This window comes from Ahaetulla prasina, chromosome 3 (genome assembly GCF_028640845.1).
Source record: "Ahaetulla prasina isolate Xishuangbanna chromosome 3, ASM2864084v1, whole genome shotgun sequence".
In the NCBI taxonomy this organism is placed as follows: domain Eukaryota; kingdom Metazoa; phylum Chordata; class Lepidosauria; order Squamata; family Colubridae; genus Ahaetulla; species Ahaetulla prasina.
Window position 1 is genome coordinate 171,239,853 of NC_080541.1, and position 15,895 is coordinate 171,255,747.

General features: G+C 38.0%; 1 protein-coding gene across 1 annotated transcript in view; it reads left to right on the forward strand.

Annotated features, from left to right (window-relative positions):
- AGBL4 (AGBL carboxypeptidase 4) overlaps positions 1-15,895 on the forward strand; it is a 950,336-nt gene that overhangs the window by 305,149 nt on the left and 629,292 nt on the right. The window contains exon 5 of the mRNA XM_058175448.1: positions 7,654-7,870. Coding sequence (XP_058031431.1) covers positions 7,654-7,870 — 217 coding nt within the window. The remainder of the gene's footprint in view (positions 1-7,653; positions 7,871-15,895) is intronic.

The window sequence follows — 15,895 nt, forward strand, 5'->3', positions numbered from 1 at the left end:
GTACTACTTCCCAAGGCAGTTCTTAAGCACAATTATAAATGAATAAAAATAATTTTGAGGTGTACTTTGTTTCCTCTCAGTCAATGGAACTTAAGAGTAAGTTGTGGAATCTGTCATAGAGACACCTGTGGGAGTTAAGTGCAACAATGTGATCTCACCCATCATTTTAGAAATGTGTGTTGTTTGCATACATGAGCGATTGTATTTTATTTTACACTGTTTCTTGAAATGTGGGCCCTACTGGGATTTCCAGAAGAGCTATATCAAACTGAAGATTTCTTTGCGAAAGTGGAGCCAACGACCATGGCAAAGACCAAGGAACTAGAGAGGAGAATGATTCCTTGGAACCTCTCCAGATAAGACAGACAGGAGATCATGTGCTTCATACTTTGCTCCCTACAAATAGAGTTCAGTACAGCAGTTTTCATGGGCTAGTGCCGTGGTGGTGGCACACAGTGCTCTCTCTGATGGCACGCGAGCTGTCACCCCAATTCAGCTCTGCTGCGCATGCGTGCACGCTTCCCCCTGGCCAGCTAGTCCTTGGGTCTCTGCCACGCATGTGCGGGAGCAGGGCGCATCCAGGGGGCACATGCAGGGGGCTGTGCGCACATAGCACTTTGGGCACTCGGTCCAGAAAGGGTTAGCCATCACTGGGCTAGTGTGTCAGGAGACACAGTATTAGTTATCCTGCTTGTAACCACAACAGAGTCTTTTAAAGGACACTTTAAAGTTTGCACTCATTTTCTAATCATTGTGAGAAATTACTCATTAACTACTTCTGACCTATAGAGACTAGAGAAATGACAACTTTGAAAACTTTGAGTGAATCTGCCTTTAATCTTGAATGAAAGAAAATTTTAATCATAGACTTAAGAATTTAAAGACAGTATGAGTCAGTGGCACTTTGGATATAATGGGAGAATATATAGATGAAAGGTCTAAAATTCATATTAAATTATCTTAAAAGAAAACTTTTCTAAGATGATGTATGGTTGATATCTAACACCAAATAAATTGTCAAGAATGTAAACACAAAGAAGGAACTCTTTATCATTTATGGTGGTCATGTGAAAAGCAAAGAAATGTTGGCGTAGGATTCACATCTTAATACAGAAGATTCTTAAAGCGAATATCGAGATAAAACCAGAGACTTTTCTTTTAGGCTTAATGGATAAAGAACTTGAAAAAAAATTGAAACTTTGATGTTATATATGTTGACGGTAGCAAGATTACTTTATGCACAAAAATGGAAGGATACTTTGATTCCCACAATGGATGAATGACTGCAAAAGTTGATGGAGTTACCAAACATGGCTAAATTGACTGCTTTGATCAAAGAAACAAACACAATTAATTTTGTTTCTACTTGGAAACCACTTTGTGCCTGAGGTGAAAAAAAATAAAACTTTAATTTTGGGTTTTGCTGATTAGATAGATTTTTTGTTATAGATATGGCTAATATTATATATACAATTATATAAAAGTAAAAAGTTGAGGTTTTATGTTACCTTATTCTACTGCATCAAAAGGAGCTGGAAGTCAATGCTTTTTATTTTATTTTTCCCCTTTACCTTATACTTTTCTCATTTCTCCTTTCCCTCCCTTATTTTCCTATTATTTTTATCTTTTCTTGTAGTTCTGTATTTTATATTTTGATAAAATAATAAAATAATAAAACATGTAGAGTAAAAGAATTTAAAGAATCTGAAATAAACAGTGAAAAGCTAAACAAGATTTTGATTATGGAAAGATATAAATTGACTAAGGGCCCAGATACAATTGAAGTTTTGACTTTTACAATAAGGTTTTGGAATTAATTTTAAACTACAAGCTGCTACTTGTGGGAAATAGGTCTTCTTCTGGTTTTTATAAGACATAGATAATGAATTTAATGATTTCAAAAACTGGATACTAGAGGGGGCTAAAGATTTTAGGTAGAGCAATACAGTCCAACAACAAAAATATTGAACAAGACTTTTGAATAATAAATAAGAAAATAGTAGTCATATAATCAACAATGTTTGTAATTATGTCTGCTTCTATGGATAGACTATGTCCACAAGATTGTTGAAGAAATTTCAGATATCGAACAAATTTTACCTGACAATATAGAGATGGTATCGAAAGTGGATTTACAATTTGACTGGCCAAGAGAATAATTTAAAAAAGGATGTATCACTATATTTATAAAACAAATTAGAATAGAATAGAATAGAATAGAATAGAATAGAATAGAATAGAATAGAATAGAATAGAATAGAACAACAGAGTTGGAAGGGACCTTGGAGGTCTTCTAGCCCAACCCCTGCTTAGGCAGGAAACCCTACACCACTTCAGACAAACTGATATCTAATCTCTTCTTAAAAACATCCAGTGTTGGAGCATTTACAACTTCTGGAGGCAAGTTTCGATTAGATTAGATTAACAGAGTTGGAAGGGACCTTATAGATCATCTAGTCCAACCCCCCTGCTCAAGCAGGAGACCCCACACCATTTCTGACAAACGGCAGTCCAATCTTTTCTTGAAAGTCTCAAGTGATTGTTGCACTGATTAATTGTTCTAACTGTCAGAAAATTTATTCTTAGTTCTAGGTTGCTTCTCTCCTTCTACCCATTGCTTCTTGTCCTGCCCTCAGATGCTTTGGAGAATAGCTTGACTCCCTCTTTTTTGGTGAGGTGGTTGAGTTTTTAAAATTTAAAATGACCTGGATATTTTTCCCCCCATTGGATTTGCAAAAGAGACTTCTTGTGAAGAATTCTGTGTGATGGGACCAAGAAGAAATAAAGTGAAATCAAATCCTATGACAATATTTAAATGAACTAAAGATTAAAACTGCTAAAAATGAAAGAAGGGGCTATACAGTTGTTTATTTGATCAAGGTTAAAACAAGATATATTGTTACTGCTAGCTAACCTTTATGAACTTTCTGCTGACACCAGGAGTGAAACAAAAATCTTTATGGATTTCTTTATAGATAAGAGATGGGATAGGGATACAGAAGCAAATGTAAATTTAGAGAGTGTGATGCTTATTAGAAAATTTTTCCATACTATTGGCCCTCAGACCCAACTCATTGGTAGGGGTAAGGATTAGGTGGATGTAGTCCTCCATTGCAGATACGATGAGGAGATCCCCAAGCAAGAACGTGGATTAGAATGAACAGTGACTAAATTTCAGATCTATAGCTTCATAGTTTACAAAGACCCTGATGATTGATTTCTCAGCTATGCAGCTTGGAAACAATACAATTAAAAAAGAGAAGGAGAAAGTATCTCAGCCCATTCTGTCTTATGCAGATCATAAAGCTTGGGAAGCAGTGGAGGGTGGCTCTATCTATATCTTTTGTCCTACATTGGCTTGCCAAAATTAATAATTATTAAATCAATGTACCTTATTAATTCCAGCTGGGTTGCATGTTAAAATTTTGGGGAAATATACAAAGTGATGTTCCTTGTTATTAAAATCCATTCAGGAGGTACAATTGCTTGGATTTAAAAAAAACCTGCTGCTTTGCCTGTTGTTCTTTATTAAAAGGAAGAAAAAGGAGAGCAAACTTTCTAATCATTTTTGCAAGCCAACTAGCCAAAACAAGGGTACATAATGTATTAAATTCCCTTCTCTCTAGCAATACTCTGAAATCAATGAAATGTCAAATGCTTAATAGAATTTGGAATTCCTCTGATTAAATAAGTAGTCTTAGAACAGTATCTGTTACCTTGGAGTATTTCTAGCCATATGCTTCCAGGAAATTTTCTGCCATAATAAATATTCTCCAGTGTGATTTCCTAACTTTAGCTGTCACAGACTGTGTAACTGTTATAATAAAAAGTTTGGGCATTTCTGCAAGTCTGTGACAAGATGGTTGTGTGTATGTGTATCTGTGTTTGTGTCTGCGTGTGTTTTATATAAAGTCTCTGCTCAAAAATGCACAATTTTGTTGTGTTTTGTATTCTGAACCTGTCCCTGCTGGTCTAATATGCATTAGTATTCTACTGGCAGCTGCCTATAGGTAGTAATATTATTTTGTCCATAACCAGAGGGAACAATCAGACTAAGCCGTTCTCTGACTATAAACCAGCCAAAGTAATTGGGTTTAATTTTAATTTTTGTAATAGCTTTAAATTAATAGAAGCAGCTGCTGCCACAGTGTGTGGGTGTCCTTTTCCAGCAGGCGTAGAACTTAAAGAGGGAAAGTGTAAACAATGATATGTCTAGGACACAGAGGTTAATACAAGAACTGAACAATGTCTTTGTTTAATCAAAAACTTCACTGGCCATAACTAGTGTGCCATGTCTCTTTTGTTTCTCTGTCTTTCTGCTTTCCTTTTTTAAAATTCACAATTTGATTAGGCTCAATCTGATTAGGCTTTTGTTGTTGGTATTGTAGTACCCTGTCTCCTACATTTGACTTGGAAACAGATTATCCTTAAAAATGACAGTAAGAATAGATTAACCCTCTAGAGTTCCATTGTAGTTATACTGAGACTGAAGAGCTTTTAAAATAAACCTTTTCTGTGAATAGAGGTTTATACCTCTTAAGGGAGAATTTTCTCTTGTAGAAATCACTGGTTGTAAAACTAATAGTATAAAAAACAACAAAGAGCTTTGTGCCACCTTTAAAACTAACAGACGTACAATTGCATAAGCTTTTGTAGTTTTTAGTACATCTCATCAGACATATGACATATAATTCATTGAACTGTCATTGAGCCGGGCTCAGCTCTTGGTGTCTGAATGGAAAAATCCTTTCTACCCCAATCTAATTTTAATACAGGCATTGTTGGTAGGGAAGAAAAGGGAAGACGGTGAAAGGAAGACAAGAGATTGTTTTAGAAATGAGGTAATACAAAGTCGCAGTTAAACTTCTAATGATTGTTGAGGTGCACTCTGTTTGATTTGAAGTCCACCTAGAAGTATTTGATAGTATATTAAGGCAAGAACAATACTCAGAGGTGGGTTTCACATAATTTTACCACTGGTTTGCCACACACCGAAAATGTGAGCTCGTGTGCGCAGCTTGCATGGATGCATGCGACTTAGAATATGTTGCTAAATAGGACGGCATAGCACCAGGGCAGTTGGGAGGGCCCATCCGCAGGTCCAAACCACTACCAGTTTGCCTGAACCAGACCAAACTGGCTTCAGGTCTATGGGAGAATCAAATGGATTCCCTGCTTTTTCCACTGATTGTTTGATAGTCCCCCTGGACATTTTCTATTGCCCCAAATACTGGCTTTCCCCTGCTGGGATGGTGACAAGCTTCCCACACATTTGACACTCCATTTGATAGTATTCTTAAATTTGGTTAGAAAGACATTTCACAGACCTGTTAGCACTGAATGAGTAATGCTAATTGCTAGTTGGAGTACTTAGAATACGGTATCACAGGCAGCAATTACATTCACGTTTTGCCTTTAGAAACCCCAGAGGTTTTTGATTAGTCATCGTTGTCATCATCATCATTATCATTGGTTTCGTTCACATGAAGTTTCTTCCAATGAATCTTATCTGTAGTGGCATCTTTGGCACCATCCCAGTTGTCCACTGTCAGTAATTCATCTTTTAATGTCTGACCCCAAGTTTTGCGTGATCTACCCCACCTTCACTTTCTCTCTGGCAGCTCCCATCATACAGCATTTTTCAGTTATCATATTCTGGCAAGTGAAAAACATGGCCAACTAGGCGCATTAAAAATGGATCCAACTTCCTGGATCCAGTCTGCAGCAAAATTTCCTTATTGGTGACACGGTTGTACTAAGTGATACTCAGAATTCTTCATAGGCAACGTTGATGGCAATTCTTCATAGGCAATGTTGATGGAATAAATTGAGCTTTTGTTCTGGACAGGGAAAAATGATTGGCAATAACCAGCACATCTGGATAAGACTTTTTTTTTATCCATATCTGCTGGTTATTACCAATCATTTTTCCCTGTCCTTTTTTTGTTAGAGGATGGTTATGGTGAAAACTCAATATATTTCCAGTATCAAGTGAAACCCTTGTGCTCTTTGTTTACGAACTCTCCAAGAGCATTTGGGTGGTTACTGTGAGAACAGAATGATAGACAGGATAGGCCTTAAATATCAGAACTCTTTTTCTCTTTTTTCCTCTTTCTCTTCGTCTTGGACACATATACATATAGCTACTATTACCTACGCAGAAAATTAATTTCCACAATCCTTTTGTCTCTATGATCCAAAATAATAATGAGAAAATTAGAGGGCGTATAATAGACTGCACTTCCGAATATAATAAATAATTAACCCTCTCATCTTTTTGGGTTGCTGAGCCAGAGCAATAACAAGGGGAAATGGATTTTATTTCATCTCCATTGAGCAGCATTGCAGTCTCTTTTATTGTATTTTGTCAGGAAGATTTTGGTTTTGCTTTGGATGGTTCTTAACTGTGTCTAATTATAAAATATGTCATTTCTACAATGGGAAATGTCTTGTTTCCATTTCACATTAACAATAAAAGGCCAAAACTGATCTTCTGAAGTTGCCTTTTCTTTTTCTTTTTTCTTTTGGACTCATTACTGCAAAAGACATTAGTATTGCTGTGTTCTGCAAATCGTATTATATTTTCTTCACCATCATTGCCTGATTGTAGTGAACTCCTGATAAAACCATTACAGAGGACCTGTTTATTATATTGCTTAATTGAATAAGCTAGTGCCTATAGGATAATAGTATTCTTTTGCCAGAGGGCTGGAGAATTTGTTGTATTTGATTACCAAGAGTCTTGTGGAGTCTGTCCAGGCAGATAAAAGCTGAAAGCTTATAATTCCAATCAATTTTGACTCATACACCCAAGATGGCCATATATAATTATCCTGAATTCTGGTACAGATTTAAATATGCTGTCCAATACAAGGTGCTCTCATACAAATTTCATTTCTGAAAAATGTACCTTTGCTCATCTTCCTGCTGTGACCTTTTTTAATCATCCAATAATTGATTTCTGTACAGTTTCAACATATTGTTTCAAGAAATATCAAGTTTTTTTACAGCTATTTTACTGTCTTTTTACAGCTATTTAATAAAGCACATCGAAATGGCTTATTTAGCAAGGGTATAAAGCAATATAATTTTGGAAGAATTTTTTTATTTTACCTTAAATAAGTTGAATTTTCCGATATTCCCATAAATTTTCATCATGACTATATGATATAGTTTAGGACATATTTCGTCTTGTTCTGTACTCAATTTTACACTATGACAACTGCTTTTTCCATTTCCATTCTCTTACATGACATTAATTTCAATGAGACAAGGCTGGTAAATCAAATCATGGATCTGTGGGGAACGTTCTCTTTGTACCAGACTTGAATATATTAGATGACTTTATGTCATAAAGTCTTTTTGTGATTGGGGAAATAGAAAGGAACTTTTCAAAACCGTAACCAAGTATTTAAAAATAGACTTAATAAGTTCTTCCAAAAGGCATAGCCTTTGTCTGATAGTCTCTTTTTAATTATTAGTCTTCTTAATAACATACATGAAATATATACAGGACTTGCACAAAGTTTGAGCTCATCAAATTTCTGGGTGTCATTATCTTGTTTCCATTTGTCTTTATTGTTGCATGTCAATATATGTGTGTGTGTGTGTGTATTCTCCCTGATAGTTACTTTGTCTTTTTTTATTTTTCAGGCAGAGACTTCCACCCCGAAATGTGTATTATTATCGCTGTCCTGATCACAGAAAGAATTATGTTATGTCATTTGCTTTTTGTTTTGACCGAGAAGATGACATATATCAATTTGCTTACTGCTACCCTTATACTTATACTCGTCTTCAACATTATCTGGATAATTTAGAAAAGAGGAACATGGACTATTATTGCAGAGAGCTTCTAGGACTTAGTGTGGTAAGTAATAGTAGCATTTACCACTCATAATGTTTTCTTATAAATATCTGGATCTCAATGGTGAAACATGAAACTTAATGGTCTCAGCTAATGGAACAATGGATGCAATTATTTGCTACTGTGATAGATATGAGTATAACTTCACATAAAAGCCCAACTATGAGATAGATATGTTAAATTTGCAACTGTCTATGTGAAACGATATAGAGAAGATTAGTGATGATTGTTTCCATAATTATCATTTGGAAATATGGTATAAGCTTTGCTGATAGTATCTTCATTTTCTTTATGTTCACCAATATGTTCGAAAAGCTGTATTTCTTCATAATTGGATTCATTTTCATGGTTTTATGTAAAAGATACCTACGTGAAGAGCCTTTCATCGATATAGGATTTATTTATTTATTGGATTTAGAAAACTACTGAAGTCCATAAGACTCTGATTGTTCTGAAGACAGATATGAATGAGGAACACTTAAATTTGTCTTTTTCTGAGTTTGTCGGGGCTTTCTAAGTCTAAAAGAAAAATGGAGCTTTTACTAGCTTTAGTTGCCAGTAAGTTGTCTTTGGTCAAGGTCATGCTAGAGCAATTCTGTGGAATTGTAAAACTTGAATTTTCAGCATTTGCTATGGAGGTGCAGAAATCTCTGGTGACATGTTTCCATTTGATGTTAAGTTGAAAGAAGAGAATGCAGTCAATTTTTTTAAAATTACATTTTTATTTATTATTTGTACTTTTAAGGTGCCCAGAAAAACATATTCTGTTGTTGCAGGACAATTAAAGAAAAACACAGAAAATAAACACACATGTACACATGTACTAAATGCCAGGAAAAACAGCTAATAGACAGAACAGGGCTGAAGATTATTTATGAACTCAGAAATTGCAGTTCATCCTCCTAGATTTTACAGAGTACTGTAGGAGTTCAAGGTGGCTCAGACTGCTAAGACAGTCTGTTATTAACACAGCTGCTTGCAATTGCTGCAAGTTCAAGTCCCACTAGGCCCAAGGTTGACTCAGCCTTCCATCCTTTATAAGGTAGGTAAAATGAGGACCCAGATTTTTGGGGGCAATAAGTTGACTTTGTATATAATATACAAATGGATGAAGACTATTGCTTAACATAGTGTAAGCCGCCCTGAGTCTTCGGAGAAGGGCAGGATATAAATGCAAATAAATAAATAAATAAATAAATAAATAAATAAATAAATAAGGTCTTGTTCCCCAAGACCTCTTACTTCGATTCCCACAAAAAGGAACCAAATTTGGCTTAAAATGTTCCTGCTCTGGGTTTGAGGATGAAAATTTAAGTGTGGAAATCTCTGTTTTCCAGCACTGCTTTTGAATTGAAGAAAAAGTGCAGTTAATATTCTACTATTGTTCAGAACTATTTTTCACTGTGGCTACATCTAGGTGCTCAGGACTCAAAAGTGATTTGGGAGCTTGGTTCGGAATCAACACATGCAAATGCCAGAGGGATTGATGATTTTCCGGGAGGGCATTACGAAAAAAATTAGTACAATTGCGGAGGCTACGGCCTATGTGGAGGAACACAAAGCCTTCCTGGAATCAGATGACCCAGGAATTGAAGAAGGGGAGGTTATAGATCATGGGGCTGAAGCGGCTGCCGCTGTTGCGGCCCTGGAGTTGGGTCAGGCTGAACCCAGAGTTCTGAGATCCAAAACTAGGAAGTGATAAAGATATTTGGGATTGTGTTGGTTTTCCTTATTCTCTTTTGTACGATATTCTGTTTATTCTTGACTCTTCTTTATTACGTATTTAAAATTTGCAAACTTAGCTACTTCGTGTCACCTGCTTGCCTTATGGCTGTTGTATGTGTTAAAAAATTTGAGTAAAATTCTTATTTTAGATAAGAAAAATGAAAATTTACCATACCTGATATGTATTTGTATAAACCTTTTTTGACTAATAAAAACTTTTTGAATAAAAAAAAAAAAAAAAAAAAAAAAAAACACATGCAAAGATTTCAATATAATCTAAACCAGTGGTAGTCAATCTGATCCCTACCACCCACTAGTGGACGTTCCAGCTTTCATGGTGGGCGGTAGGGGTTTTGTCCAATACTGAAGCACTTTCCTTTTTTTTAAATTTAATTGACTTTTTAAAAAAAATTCATAGCATTATTTAAAAACATTTTCATTAGGTTTTCATAAAATTCCCCGTGACAATTTAAATTTCTGAAAATATACTATTTGTATGCCCATGCATAAGTTTAGTTCACGTTACATAAGTGAAACTAAATGGCGCTATAGTGCGACCTCGTCCCAGAATAGCTCGTGCATCTCCCCCCACACCACCCAGCTGTAACAGAGCTGGTAGCCAGCACCCCCCCCTCCCAAACCCAATCCACGATGCAAGAGAAGCATGCGCAGACGACGATACACAGAGCATTACTGTGGAACCAGTGGGTGGTTAGAAAATTTTACTACTAACAGAGATACAAAAGTGGGCGGTAGGTATAAAAAGGTTGACTACCCCTGATCTAGACAGTAAGGAAGATAACTTGCATTGAGATATGTAGAAAGCATTGCATTTTTAAAATTGAGAATGAGGTTACATTTGGAAGTAGCTCCCTAATTTACTGGAGTATAAGAAGGAGAAGAAGGTGCAGCCAATCAGGCTCGCAAGTTTCTGCTATTGTAACTAATCTTAATAGAAGTAGTTTCAGCTTTCCCATGGAACTGCTTTCCTGGTCTGGTCTACCTAGTGGGACTGATATCAATCTTTCCAGACTGATTTTGGAATCTTGGCTCTTACAACTACATCCATTTCATTCACATGCTAATTTGACACACACTGTCTTTGAAAATATGTATTTCTTCAGAGTTCTTGTACCTCTCACTCCATTCTTACAGATTTATACCACCTGTTTGCAATTCTCCATAGTTATCAACTTTTGCTTTCATTTCCTGTATACTACTACTACTATTATATTTGTAAATGCATGAGGAATATTCAACAAAGGAATGCAGTGAGTAAGATTTAGTGAATCTGCATGTATGTTTTGAAGCTATTTAATAGTCTGGAAACATTCTACAGGTAGTCCTCAACTTGTGACCACAATTGAGGCCAAAATTTGTGTTGCTAAAGGAAACATTTGTTAAGTGAGTCTTGCCCCATTTTACAACCTTTCTTGTCCCTGTTGTTAAATGAATCATCATAATTATTAAGTGGATCTGGTTTCTCCATTGACTTTGCTTGTCAGAAAGTCACAAAAACTGATCACATGACTCTAGAACCCTGTAACCATCATAAACATGAACCAGTTGCCGAGCATCCAAATTTTGATCACGTGACCATGGGGATGCTGCAAAGGTCGCAAATGTGAAAAACTGTCATAAATCACTTTTTTCAGTGCCATTTTAACTTTGAACAATCACTAAATGAACTTTTGTAAGTTGAGGACTACCTGTACTTACCAGTTTATTAAAACTGCCATTCATATAAATGATAAATTGTGCTACAGATAAAGAAGAGAAAGAACTTTAGAAGTAGATATATGAATGTTGGTCTGTCACTGGTTTATGCGTTGGTTCCGTCCCAGGCGCCTGATGGATCTGGAGAGGTTCCTGACGGAGCTTGGGCCGTTTCCTGAGGATCTGGCCCGCGGCACGGCTGAAGAACCTGGGAACAGGCCGTGGCTGGGGCTTTGGACCGTGTCGTGCCTTTGCGGCCTCTGACCCGGTGTAGGTCTCAACCAGCTCCTTGGTTCTCCGAGGAGCTGAGGGAGATGAAACGCCGGAGAAGACGCCTAGAGAGTGCTTGGAGATCCAGCCATTCGGAAGCTGACCGGACACTAGTTAGATCATATAGTAGGACCTACCTAGTGGCACTGAGGGAAGCGAAGCGTTCCTACGTTTCCTCCCTCATTGCATTGGCAGATAACCACCCGGCCGCCCTGTTTCAGGTGACCCGTTCTCTCCTTCAACAGGAGGTGCGGGATGACCCATTACAAGGGCGGGCCGAGGAGTTTAATGGTTATCTATACGATAAAATCGTTCAGCTTCAGGATGGATTGGATCAAAATTGGGTAGATCCAGGTGAGAGGTTCGAGACTCGTCTTGTTGAGACTGTTTGGGATAGTTTTGACCCTGTGACTCCCGAGGACATGGACAGGTTGTTGGGGAGGTTGAATGCCACCACATATTTACTGGACCCGTGCCCCTCCTGGTTGGTGCTGGCCACGCAGGAGGTGACACGAGGCTGGCTCCGGGGGATTATAAATGCTTCTTTGTTGGAGGGGGCTTTTCCGGCTGCCTTGAAGAAGGCGGTGGTGAGACCCCTTCTCAAGAAGCCTTCCCTGGACCCAGCTGTTTTAGGAAATTATCATCCGGTCTTCAACCTTCGCTTTGTGGCGAAGGTTGTAGAGAGTGTGGTGGCACGTCAATTACCCCAATACCTGGATGAAACTGTCTATCTAGACCCGTTCCAGTTTGGCTTTCGACCCGGATACAGTACGGAGACGGCTTTGGTCATGTTTGGTCATGATGATCTATGGAGGGCCAGGGCCAGGGGTTATTCCTCTGCCCTGGTCCTATTAGACCTCTCAGCGGCTTTTGATACCATTAACCATGGTATCCTGCTGCACCGGCTGGGGAGTTTGGGAGTGGGAGGCACCATTTATCAGTGGTTCTCCTCCTATCTCTCTGACCGGTCACAGACGGTGTTGGCAGAGGGGCAGAGATCAACCCCGAGGCACTTCACGTGTGGGGTGCCACAGGGGTCGATTCTCTTGCCTCTCCTGTTCAACATCTATATGAAGCCGCTGGGTGAGATCATCAGTGGTTTTGGGGTGAGATACCAACTGTACGCTGATGATAAGCAGCTGTACTTTTCCACCCCAGGCCACCCCAACAAAGCTATCGAAGTACTGTCCCGGTGTCTAGAAGCCGTACGGGTCTGGATGGGGAGAAACAGGCTCAAGCTTAATCCCTCCAAGACGGAGTGGCTGTGGATGCCGGCACCCCGGTACAGTCAGCTGCAGCCGCGGCTGACTTTTGGGGGCAAGTCATGGGCCCTTATTTAAAGGGTGCGCAACTTGGGCGTTCTCCTGGATGGGCGGTTGTCTTTTGAAGATCACTTGACAGCCGTCTCCAGGAGAGCTTTTTATCAAGTCCGCCTGATTCGCCAGTTGGGCCCCTTCCTTGACCGGGATGCCCTATGCATGGTCACTCATGCTCTTGTTACCTCTCGCTTGGATTACTGCAATGCTCTCTACATGGGGCTCCCATTGAAGAGCACCCGGAGGCTCCAGTTAGTCCAGAATGCAGCTGCGCGGGTGATAGAGGGAGCGGTTTGGAGCTCACATGTAACACCTATCCTGCACAGACTGCACTGGCTGCCTGTTGTCTTCCGAGTGCACTTCAAGGTATTGGTTACCACCTTTAAAGTGCTCCATGGCTTAGGACCGGGATATTTACGGGACCGTCTACTGCCGTCTGGTACCTCCCACCGACCTGTGCGTTCTCACAGAGAGGGACTCCTTAGGGTGCCGTCAGCCAAACAATGTTGGCTGGTGGCCCCCAGGGGAAGGGCCTTCTCTGTGGGAGCCCCTACCCTGTGGAACGAACTTCCCCCTGGACTTCGACAACTACCTGACCTTCAGACCTTTCGCCGCAAACTTAAGACTTATCTATTCCGTCTTGCTGGACTGGCTTGAATTTTAATTTTTTAGTTGATTTTATGGGTTTTAATTTTATTAATTTTTATCGGGATTGATTGTATTTTAAAAAATTGGGCCAAATTTAATAAGTTTTTTAATGTATGTTTTTAGTATTGTATGTGTCCTTACTGTTTTTATCTTGGCTGTAAACCGCCCTGAGTCCTTCGGGAGAAGGGCGGTATACAAATTAAAATATTATTATTATTATTATTATTATTATTATTATTATTATTATTATTATTATTATTATTATCATCATCATCATCATCATCATCATCATCATCATCATCATCATTATGTGGATTGGACAAAATATTTTGCTGGCTGGTTCTGATATGCCTGTTTATATTAAGAATCCCACATAAGTCAACTTCTGTCGTACCATGGCAGACTGAGCACAGCTCTGCTTTTTGGAGAGCTGACGAATGTGGCCAAAATAGGAGCCATGAAGGGATCGGTTTTCGGAATTCTTCTCCAGACTAAGGAGGAGGTAAAGATCACCCATAGTTGACTCCATACAGATGCTCCCTGCAAAGAGATGTGGGGGGGGGACATTCTCCAGTGGGGTTTGAGAGTCTAATCTTGTCTAAGCCACACTCACCACCTTTTAAAGAGACTCTTCCTCTCTTAATCATTTTAGGAAGCTGCTTATTACTAATTTCTTAGGAATTAAGAACTTTCCCCAAGTTCTTATTGTAATTCACCAGCAGATTTTTCCCTCTGTCCTGGACGAAAGCAGCTTTGACTAGGTTTAAGGATTCACAAGAAAAGCTTTACTTTTTGAAAAACTGTAAAAGTGGTTCTAGAATGTTGATTTTGGAAAGTTAAGGAGCTAGATGGACTTAAAAGTCTTTTATTAGAAATAAAACAAATTTTATTAGAAATAAAACAAATTTTATGTAGATAGAAATCTTCCTTTGACAACTCTTGTCAAAGCAATAACTAAATACCTGATTTGCCTCTCAGATGGTTATGATTCATTTTATGCCAGGAAAACTGGATGAACAGAGTAATTAGCACTGGACTATATGTTATGTTGTTTACTGTCAATCTATATAAGCTTCTGTTGTATTAAAGCAATTATGGTGCCTTTCCAACATTACAGTAAGATTGTTATTGTTTCTGTCATTTACTGTTTGCTTGACTATGTTTATAAAAAATGATACATGATTAGTAACAGAAGGAATGAGCAAGTCAACCTAATAAAGACTCCTAGAATGAATTGAAATTATATTATATATATTAACTTCTTTCCCCAGTGGAACATTACTAAGTAATTTTGGGCTACTAAATGAAAAAATAGTTCCCTGATCATAATTTCGGAAATAGAAATTATTGGGTTGATTCACATTATTTATCAAAATTTGCTCCCTTTTTCCCCACTAAATTAAATAAAAGTTCACAGTGAAATTATGAAGCACTAGTTTTAATAGCCACTTTTATAACAGGTAGATTTTAAGCAATATAAAAATCTAATAAATGTAGTCCAGCCACCACTTGTCAAATGTCCTTTATTTGAAGGCTACTAGGAGAATTTTGCAGAGAATCTTCTTTGGTTATTAGCTGCATTTATGTATGGATAGTTTGACTGGATCTGTGTAAGTGGGGAAAGTGATATTTGTGTTTTATCAGGATTAATTAATTAATAATCAAGAATCATGCTTAACCTCTGCTTGAAAATTACCCTGGAAATGAGTTAGACTCAAACCTTTTAAATTTTGGTTTGGAGCCTGTTTTGTCTAATTCTGAATCCATAGCTTCTAATAATCAATACCATTGTTATCTCAGGATGTACTTCTTTTTCTTTCCATGGTCTTACACAAAGGAAGGTCCGAGAGAACACAGCCCCAGTGTCAGGCTTTGCATCAGAAATAGTGTTAACTCTCAGTCATCCAAACATTTTACCCCCGTATTCAGAAATTGCAAGCTCATAAATATAGCGTGAGTAGATAAAGCAATTTATATATGTATTTGTTCCACATTACATTTTAGGCCTTTTCGTTTTTCTTTTCTCTATCAATAACAATTTGATTGTTTCATTTCTAGCCTTGAGACTGGGAACCACCTGTGCAGTGTTTATATAACAGTTGTATATAGTCTGAAAATCACAGGTTGTCATTTCACCAGCTTCCGCGATTATGACTAGGAAATTCTTTTCCCACTCATATCCTTTCTTCCATCAATACAGACACAAGAAAATTACATTTCTCAAAGATTCTTGATCTGGTGTGCCACTTCTGCATCTACTATTGAGGATTCCTAAAAGAAGAAAGAAGTGAGAAAGAGATGCCAATATCACCATTACAGCACTGCCTTGTTACTAGGTGTATTTAGGAAAATG